The 16,545-nt window shown below is 39.8% G+C and overlaps 2 protein-coding genes across 8 annotated transcripts in view; one reads left to right on the top strand and one right to left on the bottom strand.

Moving 5' to 3' along the window:
- Positions 1 to 473: 473 nt before the first annotated feature.
- LOC127367938 (vesicular inhibitory amino acid transporter-like) lies at positions 474 to 12,116 on the bottom strand. Its single transcript, XM_051408195.1, has 8 exons — positions 12,013 to 12,116; positions 10,638 to 11,328; positions 5,354 to 5,490; positions 4,454 to 4,580; positions 3,739 to 3,941; positions 2,514 to 2,751; positions 2,248 to 2,410; positions 474 to 793 (listed from the first exon to the last, which is right to left on the bottom strand). Exons 1-8 carry the CDS (start codon positions 12,114 to 12,116, stop codon positions 474 to 476), a joined length of 1,983 nt encoding a protein of 660 aa, XP_051264155.1.
- A 1,612-nt stretch (positions 12,117 to 13,728) lies between these two features.
- Positions 13,729 to 16,545, top strand: part of lama2 (laminin, alpha 2) — a 178,427-nt gene continuing 175,610 nt past the window's right edge. For all 7 annotated transcript variants that reach the window (XM_051410101.1, XM_051410100.1, XM_051410099.1 and 4 more), the window contains exon 1: positions 13,729 to 13,867. In XM_051410101.1, the coding sequence (XP_051266061.1) occupies positions 13,807 to 13,867 (61 nt within the window). In that variant the 5' untranslated portion in view covers positions 13,729 to 13,806. The remainder of the gene's footprint in view (positions 13,868 to 16,545) is intronic.

Genomic DNA, 16,545 nt, shown 5'->3' with positions numbered 1-16,545 from the left:
TTTGCATTGCTGATTCATTCTTAAACTCAACTCAAAATAAATATCCATTAAAGCTAAAGAAGTAATAAAGTTGGCTGTCTATTTTATGTTAACATGCTTTTTGGGACAGGGAAAACACTGCCTGCTGAAAATCCTGCCGATGAGCAGTTAGAGTGAGCAAAAACAGAAGAATTGTGGACTGTGAAACCAAAACTATGAGCTGAAAGACTCTAAACAGAAATAAGGGGAACTGCACAGTTGGTTACAATTCTCTAATTCATAGTCATTTTAACCATTGTTATATAAAACTATTGATCATTGCTGCTTTAAGGACTACAGTAATCATGCACTAATACAGTATTTTAATACTGAAAATGTTACAAAGAAGAGCTTGCACCTGTCCTTTTCTTTAAAATGACCTGCCTGACCACACATATCATTTTCCATCTATCCATTCGTCTATCATCCATCCATCAACCCATCATCCAATCCTCCTACAGTGCCTCCACCAGTCTTTTCACTGAACAAATCACACCAGACACACTGCAGATGACCCCTAGACTCAGTATACACACATCTGTCAGCCGAGTCCTCACAGATAGGCGGCCCCACTGCAGTCTGAGGTGAAACAGGCAAGGCAGTATGAGCGTCATAGCCGCCCCGGTCACACTGCCTGTCAAACCCATCAATAGGGAGAATCTGGGGACTAGCAGGGCCAGTAGGTATGATGTCATCAGCAAGGCACAGCGGACCAACAGGGCCGGAAGAGACACACCTCGACCTCCGTGTTTGGAGTAGGATGAGACAACAGCATCTGTAGAAAGGCAGAGAGTGGCAGTTAGTTTTGACCCTGCGAGCCACTCCTGTTTACGGGACGCTCTATCCTGACTCATTGTTTTCCATCTATGTAGACGTGTCATCAGCCTCCAACTTTAAAACTGTGAAATCATAACAGTGTGACATCATTTTAATAAGGCAGTACTTAAGTGCCACTTAAGCAACATTATTTACTGCAAGAACTGACACCTTTTTTTAATAAAAGCTGTAGAGGGCAGGGAAGCTTTAAATGACCAAAGTCATCTTTTCTTTTTAAAACTACATCACATCACTTTGGAAGTATCATAATTTGATGACTTCATGACTGTTGACAGTCAATAATTAAGACAAGTTCAGGCATGGTGACGAATGTGTTGACACTCAACACATAAGCAAAGTTTCCCTGATCTCTCAGCTCTATCATGTAAATAAATGACGTGATATTTGCTTGTTGTACTTTATTATTTTATTATTATTGCTGGGTTGTATTTTTGGACATAATACGTTAGGTTTCATTTCATATTTTGACCCTGGTCTTGATTTTAGGTCCTTTTATATAATTTTTGATTAATTGTATTTAGGTTGTTTGGCTAGGTTGATGTCGGAGATACACCAACATCTAAGTTAGTGTTCCTATTGTATTGAGAGTATGTATTTCATATAGTGTCTGCTGTTTCATGTCTTATTTATGCCTCTTCTGTTATTTGCCACTGTGCATGGACAATCAAACAGGTTTCCCCCCGTGGGGAAGTGATCTAATTTGAATAAAGGACACTTGTCAGTCATGTTGTTCATAGTGTGAAAACACAGTGAGTGTCCAGTATTTAAATATCTGGGCTGAATCTTTTCTTAAAACAATGTTCACTTCATCAAAACATATATTTCCATTATCTTTCTTGGTAACCATAATTTTGGTAGTTATGGGGGCTCAGGGGTGGATGCCAGCAGGTGGTGGTCTGCGGGCTAAACAAACTTTTAATCGAAAGTCAGATAAGAGCTCATTCTCTGTTCCTGCAAGACTGAAACACCTGCAGGGTTTTCCACAAGAAGCTTCCCAGTCTAAACACAGTTTACTACTGGTGACCTCTGGAGCTCAAGGGATACTGGGTTGTATGAAAGAGTAAAAATGTCACTGATTCACTTTCTTAAATACTATTTTTATTGAGCATCCAGGGATTTGAACAGGCAAACCTCCCACCAAGTGCCTGCATCTCCAGGCTTCTGCTGCTCTACAGAGTATGTAGAAATATGTAAAGGAAAGGACAGCTTCCCAGGGCCATGTGTGGTCTACATATAATTCATTGGAACTTATAAAATGTAGATCTACACTCAATTTTAATCATTACACCTTAGATCAACTTACAATCTTTTAAATAGACGGCCTGAAGGAATTCGTACATCATGTATACTTTGGGTAAAGTCAGTGGTTTGGGCAATGTCGGTAGTGTTCACCTCCAAGCAGACACGTTTGTAGTATTTCAGCAGCAGAGTAGAATGGCAGAGGGTAGGACAGCAGGGCTTTAGCCAGCAGACACAGGTTGACGAGAGGTCGAAGGTCAGAGGGCAGGTTGTCTGTGATGACCTCACTGGTTTCTGCCCCCCAGGTCACCACAGCCTAATGGAGGAAGCAATCAGTCAATCAATCACTCCAATTTTCTGTTCCTCCTCCCATCCTTTGATTTCACTTGCCATTTTCAGCTAGATGTTGAACCACTAACCAGTAATGAGAACATTGTTTTCATGATGCAGGCGGCACCATGAGTCCACCCCAGCATGGCATCAAACTGCCCTCTATCCTCCATACTGCCCTCTAGAGGAGGGAGGAAGATCTGCGAGGTGTAGGAGAAGATGATGACGCCCACCGAGACGAGAAAGTCCTCCGGGTCCACAGACAGGGACAGAGAGGACCAGGACCAGCTGCTGGCTCGACTCAGACAGTATAGCATGACCAACAGGCTGACAGAGGGTCAGAGACAGAAGGAGAGAAAATGAGAAAAAATAAGGCCCGACTTAAATTTAAATTAATTTAAAACCATTCCTTTTGTTTATTCATTCATTCAACATTTGGTTGTACAGCACAGTCCAATTAATTGTTCCTGTATGGTTTCAAATCCTCCGACTTCTTAAGCTAAATAGTGCATTTAAAACTAATTGTGTGAGCTGAAAAATGTTTTGGCACAAAGCTGAAAACAAGGCTGTTTTTCTTTGCTCTTTGACATTTTCGAGATACATGGTTGTTTGTTTTTTATTAATAATCTTGCAATTATAGAATTGGAATAATTTCAATTGTTGGATGTTTGGGCCATTATTCATTTGAAAAAAAATGATAAATGTAACCAGAAATACTGCCACAAATTTATAAATTGAGGCATATCCTACAGACACTACTGATATTTTTCACTAAACTGCTTAAATGTTGTGTTCACCATTACTATTGTGCAGTTACTTTTATTTTCTGATTTAATCTCTGCTCTTGAGGGTGTCCCAATTAATTCAAGCAGCTACAAGAGATTCAGCTAAATTAGATAAGTAGGTACAAATAAAATATTTCCCCCTCTCCTTAAGTCTTGAATTGTAAGGGAATAAACTGAGAACTAACGTGTATTTACACATGACTTAATAGCGAAAGAAACGCTCTGAGAGATCAGAGGGATCCAGGAGAAGGAGAACTTCAAGAGCCAGCTCAATTTTCCTTGTCTCGTGCAAGACACCTGGCATGAGAAATAAATCAAACAACCCGTAACAGCGGTGGGTAGCAGGTGGGAGCAGACAGCATAACCAGCAGCAGCTGCAAAATGATCACAAGAGTGAGAATGAGAGCAGATTATAAAAAGCGCCTTGTTGTCTTGATTTAATATGATTGGTGAGTTTTGTCAGCTGGTACTGATCAGCTGACAGCGTCTTTCTGTCACAACAAACATGATGCTACTTTTATCAAATCACCTGATCAGTATGTGAGCCAGGGAGCAGAGCAGACTGAGGGTGGAGACTGGTCTGAGATCAGTCAGCAGCAGACAGGGCAGCAGGAACATCAGAGACACCAGAGAACACACGGATCTAGGAAGAGCCATTCCTGATAGACTCTCAGACAACAGACTGGTGGAGACGACTAGATACAGGGTACAGGTCATTAACAGTTCAATCATCTGAAAAAGGGGTGAAAAGAAAGGTGTTTATTTAAAGCATTTACTGTGTATTGTGGGAAACAGAGGACATTTCTTTTCACCTGAGTAATCTACATAAGTTAAAGGCCCAGTGTGTAGGATTTAGTGGCATCTAGTGGTGTAATTGCAGATAGCAACTCCCTCGCTTCACCCTCCCCTTCCAAGTGGCCGCAAAACACACAAAAAACACCAACGCCACTACCTGGAATAAGTGTCAGCATCTCTAGATTAAAACGGCTCATTCTAGGGTAACAAAAACACAACACTTCCTATATTCAGGTTATACATTATACTGCCAATAAATCCTCCTAAATGGTACACACTAGTCCTTTAATGTCCAGTATGAAGTCTCAAAATAATAATCTATTTAATAATCCAAAAGAATTATGTAATTCCACTGGTTTCAAGTTTCAAGTTTCAAGACTCTGTTTAGACGTGTGTGTGTGTGTGTGTGTGTGTGTGTGTGTGTGTGTGTGTGTGTGTGTGTGTGTTACCTGAGCCAAATTAACCATCCACCCCCCCAGTCCAGGCCAGTGGGGCCACAGTCCTTTGCAGCACGCTTCCACTATGTCCTGGTAACTGTGTCGGACTCGGATCTTTGCCACCGAGCCAGACCCTCCACTAAAAGACACAAACATGTAGTTTTTACCATTGTCGCTGTTTTTAAAGTTACAGCATGTTGTCTTTGAAATAATGAGCATACACCGATCTGTCTCTCAACCTTTGTACATAAGGCGACAACTCTACCAGGTGAGCTATAGGGCATCCCATAATGAACATATTTTTTACTACATATTTTGCAAAAGGTTTTCACTCAAAATGTTATAGTTTTATAAGCTGTGTTGAAGCTTATGTTCAATTTTTTTTTTAATAGCTAGTAATGTATATTTAAAATCAATTGAACCAATCTGAATCAGAATTTAATTTGACTGAACCCCACAGGGCAAATGTGAAGACAAATACCACAGTTTTACAGAACATAACACATTCACATTTCTTTTAGCTGTGGCAGTAATATATTTCCGAGGCTCGCCACTGCTGAATAACGTGTATTTGGGTTCTAAAAACTCTCTGCTCTGTGTTCATACCACAATTGGGTCTATATTCCCCCCGAGGAGTCTGAATAGAATAGAAGGAATAGATATGAGAATGACTCTGCTGTCAGAAATGATAGTCGCCATTGCAGAAAATAGAGAAGAGAGCACTATCTGCAGAAACTCAAACTTAGTCAACAATGACTCCAAGAAAAAAACCCATCCCAGACACACAAAGTTAAACTAGTTGCTTGGTACATCTTTGCTATCACTAAAACAGAAAGCCAAATGTAGTAAAGCGATATTACAGTTGGCTAATTGAAACCAAATGAATAGAATAGCATAGAGCAGAAACCCTACCTTTGTTCCTCTTCATATAGACAGGCCACCAGGATCCTCCCTGTGTGGTTACAGATCCAGGCCGACAGAACCAGCAGAACAAGACCCACATAACCTGACTGGACCAGAGCAAAGGGTAAACCCAACACGAAGATACCCTGATGGAGAGGAGAGAGAAGGAAAGAATGAACACAAATGTGTAGGTTTATGAGGGAGATAAGACATGAGACCCTCAAACCCTCTAAAACTCTTTCATGGAGCGCCCTGCTATTGAAACACAGACCATGAAACCATGGTGCAATTCTGGCTGGGTACCTTTGTAGCGTGTCATTATCTCTCTTTCTCCCTGTGTTTCCTGTCTCTATACTAAATAACGGCAAAAACACTGATGCTAAAAAGAAACTCTCTCTAATCCTCCACACTTCTTTTGATGTTTTCCCTTATGTTCCACTAGATCACTTATACTGGATTGGTTTATTGTGCAATAGTAATTTATTTAAATGGATAAATGTAAATTGGCTGGCTGGCAGTTTTTCATTATATAATATCATTAACCAGTTTATATGTTTATGATCTTTACCGTTAACCTTTATATTTTTGACATTGTGTGTATTTTTGCGTTTTATTATTTGCACCCATGCTTATATTTTATACTGGCACTCTTTCCTTCTTTGTACTGCAGCAGTTTCCCACAGGATGAATAAAGTTTTATCTTAAGTTATAAAAGAAATGTAAAAACCTTTGTCACAGCCTTTGTCACAGTTGTAAGTCAAACTTTACAATACAATTTTTAGTCAAACCAAAGATAAAACAAAATAAGTGCAAAAAGTAGGTGGGAGAAAGGATGTTGATATGTAAACAAGAATATCCCCCTGTACAACAATACAGCATACAAAGAATATAGTACACATCTCTAAGTCAACATACTGCATGATGCTCATTTTCCACAGTTAAAACGTGTTTTCATGAGAAATAATTAGCCCAAAATCATTGAAATGTGAAGATTCTCAAACTTTGTTGAAAGAAAATAGGAAAGAAAAAAATGAGGAAGACCTTTGAAAAGGAGAAAAGAGAAGAGAGGATTGTTCATGGTTGGAAGATGAGGAGGTGAGAGGAGATTTTTTGGCCACATGCCTGGAGAGTTCGAGCATGCAAGGAGACCAGCGGGAGCAGAAGGAAGAAGAGTGTCGAGCTTTGGCCCATCACCAAGGGGAAGCAAACGTTAGCGACTGCCAGAGAGAGGAGCAAGGATGAGCGGGACTGGAGGTGGATGAGGTAGAAGGAGAGAAGGAGGAACGAGAGGTGTGACCTCATAGCTACAGAGAGCAGGAGATTCGAGGGAGGAAGAGGAGGACGAGAAGGAGATCAGAGGAGACAACAAGCTACTTTGATGGAGCTGCTGTGTTTTCAGTGTTGGAACACGGAGACTCACTGGGAGAGTTATGGAAATACATCACAGCACATCATCCCGGCCGACACGCACACAAACACACATTGTGGATGCATAAACAGACAAGCACACATTCTCTCTCTTTCAAGTTACTATTTTGTAACTGGTGTCTGTTAGGCATATGCTGATAGAGCTTTGATGTTCAAATGGAGCTGCTGGGGATGAAAGCAGTTTGAGAGAAATCTGACGCTCAAGTATCTGATTTCATCTCCCCCCTCTCTCTCTCTCTCCACTCCTCGTTCTCTCTGTGTTTTTGCCAGCTAATTCCTCATTGGTTACTCTGAGCACAACCTGAAGCAGCTCCCAATCACAAATGGGTACAATAAGGGAGAAAAAAATATATATCTCTGATTGACTCTGAAGAAGATGGAAAAGATTATTCTGTTCTGCATCTGACACCCAAGACACCTTTAAAATTAGTTTATTCAAGGGATGTTGGCCAAGCACATATATGCTTTTTATTTCATACCTTACATTCTCAATATTGGCCACCAAGCAGCAGTGACCTATGCTAAAAAAAAAAAAAAGATTATTCACTGCTCCTGTCTGGACTTCCCAGGTGCAAGATTTCATCTGTTGCCCTTCAGGTTATGCACAATATTTTATGCAAGCACATGCCCCATGCACAAAAAGTGATAGAGAAATGTTTTTCCCCACCATGAGGGGATAAAGTGGAGCAAACGGACAGGTTTGACATTTAAATAACTGGATGTGGGTTTTTTGTACACATGACAAATGTTCTACTCCTGCGTTTAATCAAAGTTTGTTTAACTGGTTCAAACGAAAAAACTCTGAAAAGGATGTGTCCAATTTGTGCCTTCGTCTCATAATTCTTTCACCATGTACAAATGTAATTTTCACACACTTTCTGTGCACAAGTAATGTGTAAATCAGTGTTCATTAAATGTGTTGAGATCCTAGCGACTGTTACTTCATTTGATGGTGATCATAAAAGGTGTTATAGCACTGTGAGGTTTACAGCAGACCTTTTTCCCAGCAGCCATTTTAACATGAAATAGGGTAAATATAGGTGTTAGCAATGATACTAATTAAGGCTCTGTTAAATTAAATGCGGAAGAGCCTTTCGAGTGAACCAACATGCACAATAGCAGCACCCTGACTCAGTTTGACCTGAATAGAACCGAACCTTAATTAGTGTCACTGGTAACGCCTCTGTTTACCCCACTGTTTCAAGTCAAAATGGCTGCTTCTACAGGCTAATAGTACTCTGCGTGATGAGTGAAGTGCCCCTTTACTTAATAGGAAAGAAAAATCAATGGATTAATCAATAATTAATGATGATGATTTTCTACAGCTTAACTGGGTTTTTATATGTTTGTGAGAGTATCGTGGTCAGCTGCTGCGGTTTGTCATCAAAACTGACAATTAAAAGACCCCATAAACTAACGGGTTATTGAGAAAACAATCAGCAGATTAACCAGTAAGGGATGATTATGAAAACAGTTCCTTGGAGCAAGTTCTCTGATAGCAGATAACAATGAGAAGGATAGAGGAGGTGATCTACCAAACAACTGGTGGAAGATTACTTTTTTAATCTTTTTAAGCACTTTTTTTTTTTTTTGGCAGGGTCTTATTAGGCAGCGTGATGAACCAAATATGACAGCAATCTTTCCAAAACAAAAAGGGACCACTCTTGTGTTTGAATTTGAAAAACCCATTCAGAACTTGGGTCTTGAATTTTCAAACCAGTTCAAGGTAAAAAAAAAAAAAAGACATGGAAAAAAAACTGATAACCATAGGCAGTTAAATTAATATCTGTTCTTTTCAGTGTCAGAAACAAAAGTTCCACAACTTTAATCTGCAATGAAGAATCACAAACTGGAGCTGCCTCATTAACGGTCAGGTTAGAATTAAATCTGAGTTTCATAATATTCCCAAATCGGGAGCCTTGAGAGCTGGAGCTGGTTTTTGCATTTTTTGGCACCAAAATTGCTCTCTAATAAAAACTGTATTAAGCTGGCAGACAGTCAGTTATATTGGCATCAATAAACCACTACCGGAAAATACATATTTTCTTTTTAGCCTTGATAGGAGATAAAACTGCTGTTCTTTTTTTCCATTATCAAGACATCTGTTCGCCCCTTTACAAATGCATCAGCCATTATTGAATCAGATTATCATTTTGCGTCCTTTATCTTTACTAAGTGGTTACCCATCACTGTCTGAGATTTTAAACACCTTCAATAAAAATACTTTTTGTCTACATTAGTCATCCTGCAGTCACCTTAGCTTAACCTATCTGTAACCTCAACGAAAATGATTACAGTGCAATCCATTTGGTTAAGGTTCCTGATTACAGTGTGCTGCAGGTAATGAATAACCTATAAAACATTCACCAACCCCACAGTCCTGGAAAGAAGCTGACACTGTTTCAGCAGAGTTTTACAAAAAAGAAAAAACATGCTGCAGTAAAAAACTGTAAAATGAGAACTATTCAAATCACAGCATGGTTTTAGGGACAAATGAATAAAATATAGCTGGAAGTATTGAGGTTACAGAAGTAACAAATCATAGATTTGAATAGGCAATTAAAATCAGTAACATGATTCACTAGAGACCAGGTTTCTGTGCCTTGTCTGGCACAGAAACTTGGTCTCTAATGAAAACTGGAACTCTCTGGCAAACAGATAGATAGACTAACATCAATAAACCAAGCACATAAAGTACTTGTTTATCTACTAAATATAATGTGTTGGTATATGTATTTATGTTCTGATAGCAGTGCTAACACTGATTAAAAACCTGCGTGTTTAAAGCAATCTGACGCAGAAGCATGTAAATTCACCTCAGCTCCTGAAGGAACACGTTTGCATGCATGCTTTCATTTGTCACTGTGTGTGTGTGTGTGTGTGTGTGTGTGTGTGTGTGTGTGTGTGTGTGTGTGTGTGTGTGTATGTCTTTGTGTGTGTGTGTGTGTGTGTGTGTGTGTGTGTGTGTGTGTGTGTATGTCTGTGTGTATGCATGCGTATGCTGTATTGATGCCCTAATGTCATAATGTTCTTTACGGACCTAGAGACGGCGTTCAATTACACTACAGTTATTCAGTGAAAGAGCACATTTACATGAGTACAGCAGTTGAATACGGCGCAGCAGTTACAGCATAATAAGCTATTAGCATTACCGCCATAAGGGCACACTGTGACTGGGAGCTTTTCTTTTTTTTAAATGATTTGATTCACGCTTTATTTGATTATGAAGACTGTAGAGTGCTTGACAAACAACAGCACAAAGTAGGACCACAAAGCATTTTTTTAGTAATATTAAAACACAACGGGAGCAGATTAAATAGGCTGCAGGTTTAATGCTTTTTACATTTTGCATTTGTCTTCTATAAGAGGGAAGAGAGAGAGAGAGAGAGACATGAAGTTTTGGTGAAAAGGGAGGAATGAAGTGCTGAAACTGAACCGACAAAATAATTAATTGCAAGTTTGCAGCTGCAATAAACATGAGCTATGTTATCAGAAGACTGCTGTTCAGCAGCCGACTCAAAATTTGAAACAAGTAGCGCTTCACAATTATTGAGGTTACAGAAACTCTGAAATAACTCTGACCGACACTTACAGGTTCATGGATTGGTTATGTTGAGCAGGTTTCATTCTATTGAAAAACTACATAATTTAATAGAGATTTATATCCAAGATGACTTTTTGGGGTTATGTGTCTTGCCAAGGAAGCAGGAAAAGGGAGGGATACCTTTGTGTATATACATGGCTGGAGAGTAAAACGTACTCATAGGCCTTAAAAAAGGTGGTATCGAAAACATGAAAAACCTTTGTAATCATCCTTTAAATTAAAATGTGAAAGTTGCCATGCATGTATACTATATAGGTGTACCTGTATAGCATTTGTGACATTCCAGCCAGCCTCCCAGGCAGTGATGGTGGCCGTAGGATTCAGACCTGTGGTGGCGGAATTGGGGCTCTGAACTGGATTAGCTAAAATCATCCCTGCTCGCTCTTCTTCAAAGCTGGTACCGACCTGAGAAGTCCCCTCTGCAGTTCCCTCTCCTTCAATTTTCTCCTCTCTATCTTTAGAAAGTCTCTGTTTTTGCATATTCCCTCTAAGCAGCCCAGCCAGCTGGAAGGATCTTCTCTTGCTACCCTGGTTCTGGTTGAAACTCGGGTTCTCCTCGCTGTCGCTGCCCATCGTGTCAGCTTTCTTTTCAGCGGATCTTACTCTTTTGCCATAATGTCTGGTGTTTTTGAGCCAAAGGGGGTCTGCAGGGGAAACTGCTGATGTTATGGTGATGGTACTGGGTCCAGAGGAGATTACAGTAGCTCTGGTTTCTTTAAAAGCAGGACTCTTCTGCCATGAGTTGCTGGTGGATCCCATCAGGTTAGAAGCTGGTCTTTCCCTCACACTGGGATTATCTTGCTCAGTCCGTCTGTTTCTCCTGGTGTCATCACAGCTTGTATTATTTTTGTTTGTGATGTTGTCAAAAGGCAATCTGTTTTCCTCACCATAGGTTGTGTTCAACTCATCACTGTGGGTCAGAATCAGCATCTCTTCATCCTCCTGAAAGAACCTGCTGATCAAAACCACTTCATTAACGTTTGAGTTCATGGTTTCTGCAATCTCACCCACTAAAACGGCATCTTCTTAGTGCGAGAGGAAAATCAAGTTCTAAGAGTCCTCAACAATATTGCTGTTCCTTCACATGCAACGTAACATAATGAGTTTGAGAATTGAGCGCGGCTGCTGTCTGCTTTAATTTGAGGGGCCACAAAAAGATATCACTATGCTGGGGTAAATTGTCAGAATCTAGTGGAGTTTAGCTATTAAATTATAAATTATTATATATTATATATTAACCAACAATAGTAATATATAAATAAGACCAATTGTGTTTTTTATTGACTTTTAAAGTAATTTGAGACTCTACTGAAGGAAATTGCTATTTAAACAAACATTTCCAATTATGTGTATATATGCATGAAGTCACATGTTTATCACAGGTTAATGTTTATGAATCAGTTACCTAATTATAATTATAAATAATTCAAAGATTCTATAGGTAGTATATGTGAATGAACTTGGCAGATACTCTACATGATACGTAATATAGCTTTGTTGATGACAATACACCTACTTATATTTATATATATTATATATATTATAAATCTATATTTTAATATTATTTGAATATTTCAGTATGTAAATCAATACAAAAATAAATCTAAACACTAACATATTCCATGATGTGACTCACCTTGTTGTCCAGTCCAGCTGTAGCCTCGACACTGCCCAGCCCCACAGAGACCCAGCAGCACTCCAGGGCTGCCCAGAGCTCCGAGCCCAGTGAGGAGAGTCCATATTCAGCCTCACTGTCTGCAGAGTCAGCCTCCCTGCTCCTGGAGGTCTAAGGGTCTGCAGGGAGCTTGACTGACACTGGACAAATAAACATACTCATACACAAATTCTCATCCAGACCAACACTCGGAATAACCTGCCTATAAAGAAACTGCACAAACACGAGAGCCACACACACACACACACACACACACACACACACACACACACACACACACACACACACACACACACACACACACACACACTTGCATAACTACACACATTCACAGGTGTATGAAGTGACTGACAAGTTGGTGAGCTGTAACATTATAATATACCAGAGTTTTCAACGGTGAAGAAGTAAACAGCTACAATGGCCTGTAGATAAGGACACTCATGGATATAGTGGAGGGCAAACTTTGTTTAATTCACTTTTATTTTTGAGCAGAATAAAATGTATCCACCTTTACACGCCGATATAAAATATAAACTCACATTACAAAATGCTCTAATTAAGAATTTAACTACAGACTTTGGTGGTTGTGTTTTTGATATTGTGTAATTATTTAGCAACCTTTGCATCATCATCGCTCACTCCTGTCAAAATCAACTTGATACTAGTTTCGATTTGGAAACTTTTCTAGAAGCTTCGAGTTTAGAAACAAACCTAAAATATTAACAGTTATGTCTAATTGAATTAACATTCGGCTATGCTTTTTATGAATGTTCACACCTGGCTGCTTCAGTTTTTGCCCCAGAGTGTGGTGAGTTGTGCAGGGCAGCAGGAGGAGCCCTAGAACAGTTGTGTAACTTCTGTCCAACTCTGTTCTCTTCACTTCTGAACTTTTCTGTGCTCCATTTACTTCTTTTCAGCTCTTCTTTTTTCCCCTTTCTCCACAATGCTCTGTGTTCATGGTAGTCAAAGTTGTGTTGATGCAACATATCATTTGCTCTGTACCATCAAGCAATTTTTTTATTTCCAACATTTAAACAGCACACTGATGTATGCTTTAAAACCTTTAAATCATTCAGCTTTTTAGCACCTGCCTCACACTCATATAATATTGTACCAGCTGTGGAAGGTTTATTTACAATACTGCTTACACGCTCAATGGACTACAACGAAAAGTAAACAGATTATCCTAATTCAGGGCTGCCATATGCTCCCCAGGATGTAAAGTAAAAACTAAACATTTGACATGATTTAATCAATTGTTAGCAGTGGTGCAAAGTGCATGAACTCAACTGTACTTAAGGACTTAAGTAAGTATTTCAGTTGGATGGTACTTCTTACTTCCATTTTAGAGGCAGATTTTGTACATTTCAATCCATTTCATATGTATTTGACAGTTATAGGTAGGCTACTGGTTAATATCATACTATATAGCCTGTTATATGGTATTATATTCCATCTATCTATTTATCTATCTATCTATCTATCTATCTATCTATCTTTTCAAATCTTCCATGTGTTTTCCATCAATTTCTCCCTCCCTCCGGCCCACGTTTAAAACCTGGAGAGAAGGAGGAGAGAAAGCGAGGGAGAGGAGGAGGGGTAGACAGAGAGAGAGAGAGAGAGAGAGAGAGAGAGAGAGAGAGAGAGAGTTTGGGTCAAACTTCTACGAAACTTTCCTCTGACATTAAACGCAACGCAGAGCCGCGCGAGAGCACAGCGCGCGCGGTGCGGTATCAAACTTCAAGATTGGACGAAATGAAGCGACTCGTGCTTTTGATCGCGTTGCTATGGCAATGCTGCCATGCCCAGCAGAGAGGTGAGTCCCCCCCCCTCCCTAGAGACTGATAGATAAGACTACGGATCGATACGCCAATACACGGCACTGCTAGAGTCATTAACCCCAGAACAACAGTCCAATGAGCTCAGTGTCCGTCCCTCACGGCTGTAGCTCATTGCTCTTAATAAGCTAATCATGGCAACAGCTAAGTTACCTTCACCTTTGGACAGAGACATGATAATAGAGGGATATATATTTTTTATTTTACCTCGTGTGGTTAGCAAGAAGTTGTCCTCAACAATGAGAATTTTTTTTTTCCTGTCTTGAAATTATTGTTGAGTGTTTCTTTACTTTTGTGTCATTAAGTTTAACAGAAGAGGGCAAATCAAGTGAAAAGACCCACCCTGTTGAACCTGATTTCCGCACACACTTGTGAATGGGCGAAAAACAGCTGGCAGGAGAGCACAGATGAGAGAGAGAGAGAGAGAGAGAGAGAGAGAGAGAAAGAGAAAGAGAGAGAGAGAGAGAGAGAGAAGTGCTTTTGGTTACTGTTGTTCTGTTGTCATGTTGCAATTAGAAAACAATGTGAAAAAGTATTATTATCATCAGGGGTCAGAGATATGCATGTCTCAGTTGGATGTGTTGTGATTTTTATACTCATTAATCAAGTGAAGGGGTTGGCCTCTTTGCAGTTGCTGCTTGATCAACAGAGTTAATGATTATCCACTGTGCACTGTATGTCATTTTCTTACAAATTATACATCTACCCCCCTTAGGGAGTCCTGTTTTTCAACTTTTAACATAGTTGCAGTACATCAGACACTACACAGTTATATGTATGCTACTGGAAACGCCACACGGCTCTGTTGCATTGTTAAAGATCATCAAAAGATATTTTTGGCAAACAGTAAGTTATCTATACTAACCTTTGACCGTTTGCCAAGTTGGTTTTGACTTTTGTGCAAGGTGTCACTTTCAGCATGATATAAAGTCCTAATTATGATTGAGATTTCCATTTTTAAAGTATGCAAAGGACACATTCACAGGCCTTTTGTTGACTTTAGTGTTGTATGTCGTTTTTGTGTTGTGCCAGCCTCCTCCTATTCCTCTAAACATAGCTAACCATCAGTCACCACCTGACTTAAAGGGTCTGTTTGCAACCACCCCAGTACAATGGAGGTTAATTGTATTTTATTTGTGGTGCTTAAAGTATTGAGAATTACATTTAAAAAAGTTCAACGTGTGACACATCTCTCCATGATTCTCTCTGGATCATCCACAAACCTCACTGTCATCACTTCACTGTGGAATTTTCTTTCCACAAATAAAAAGTCCATGAAAACTGTTCACAGTGTGTTTCTGGAAAGACACGTTGATTGCTTTTAATGCCTTAAACACCACAAACAAAATTAATGTTTGATTTCAAAAGAATCTCTCGAAAACCCCGACAAATAAAACCACATTACTCTGCTTTAAGAAAGAAAATATTCTGTGTTTTTATGTCATAGGTGAATCAACCATTTTAAAAATCAATCGTGTGCTTTTGTGTGTGGGGACTTGACTTAGTCAACAATGAAAAATGAGCAACAATGCCCTGAGCAGAGAGGGGATTGACAGCTGGGACAGAATCAATATAACATGGTGCACAATAAGAGTCAAAATATTCATGCAAAATGCAGATTCTTATTATTAGTCAAACTGTCCCACTTGATAACAAAGATGCTGTAGAAAAGGACATTTTCCGAAGATGAAAACAAATTCTTTCCAGTGCACAGCGAGCGTGTGTAGGGTTTGTTTGCGTGTGTGTGTGTGTGTCTGTAGAGGATTTTTATTGTTGGTGGCGGTCGCTTGAAAGATGAGACAAATCTAGTGCTCGTCATGCTTTTTTCTATTTATCCTCTTCAAAACATCTCCAGCTACTGTTTAACCCAGAAGTGCTTTGGACCTCCTGCAGAGGGGAGGAGGGGAGGAGGGGAGGCTGCGGTGGCGGCGGCTGCCGTCAGGGACGTGTGTGTTTCTGCATTGTGTGCGTGAGAGAAAAAGTGAGTAGAAGGGCGGGAGAGGCCATCTGCATTAAGAGCCTCATTACCAGGCGTGTCAAGCAGGCATGCTCTCTATCAGCGACAGAGCTCAGAGAGACACCAGGAGATAATCAGAAAGAGAAGAGGAGGTGGAGGAGGAGGAGGTGGAGGAGGAGGAGGCCTGAAATAGAGAGAGAAGAGAGGAAAAAGGGTGCGTTCAAGAGTTATTAGGCATTGGAGGAGACATCAAGAGAAGGTAGAGAAAGGACGGGTGAAACAGGTAGATGGAGGGTTCAGAGGACACGAGAGAGAGGATGGAGTTGAAGATATAGTTATTGAGGGATTGGAAGTATACACAAACAACAAAGTTGAATGGAAATTGAAGTTTCTGAGACACTTTCCTCAGTTTCTCAACACAAGTTTTTATGCTGGTTGAGATAGAAAAATATTTGTCAGTGATGAAAACATACTTATTTTTTCTGGCAACATTACAAAAATTCAAGCAAGTTGGGCACAAAGATTGCTCAGTACCGAACACCATGAATGCATCTTAACAGACCTCATTGCAGAATGGATGGATAAACTGAGTATGATCAACAGAAAATAAATTGACACCAGTTTTGAAAACTGAATTATCTTAAACCTTCATCGTCACGATGATGGAAGGCTACATAAAGACAAACATTTTCTGCAACA

Source organism: Dicentrarchus labrax, unplaced genomic scaffold (genome assembly GCF_905237075.1).
Source record: "Dicentrarchus labrax unplaced genomic scaffold, dlabrax2021, whole genome shotgun sequence".
NCBI lineage: Eukaryota > Metazoa > Chordata > Actinopteri > Moronidae > Dicentrarchus > Dicentrarchus labrax.
Note: the sequence above shows the minus strand (reverse complement) of the source record. Positions and strands in the feature narration are given on the sequence as shown.

Coding starts and splice junctions, on each gene's coding strand:
- LOC127367938 (XM_051408195.1), bottom strand. CDS start 12,116: ATGGACTCTCCTCACTGGGCTCGGAGCTCTGGGCAGCCCTGGAGTGCT. Junction 5,491..10,637: donor ATGTCACAAATGCTATACAG/GTACACCTATAT, acceptor CCTCTCCATCAG/GGTATCTTCGTGTTGGGTTT. Junction 4,581..5,353: donor CTATATGAAGAGGAACAAAG/GTAGGGTTTCTG, acceptor TGTGTCTTTTAG/TGGAGGGTCTGGCTCGGTGG.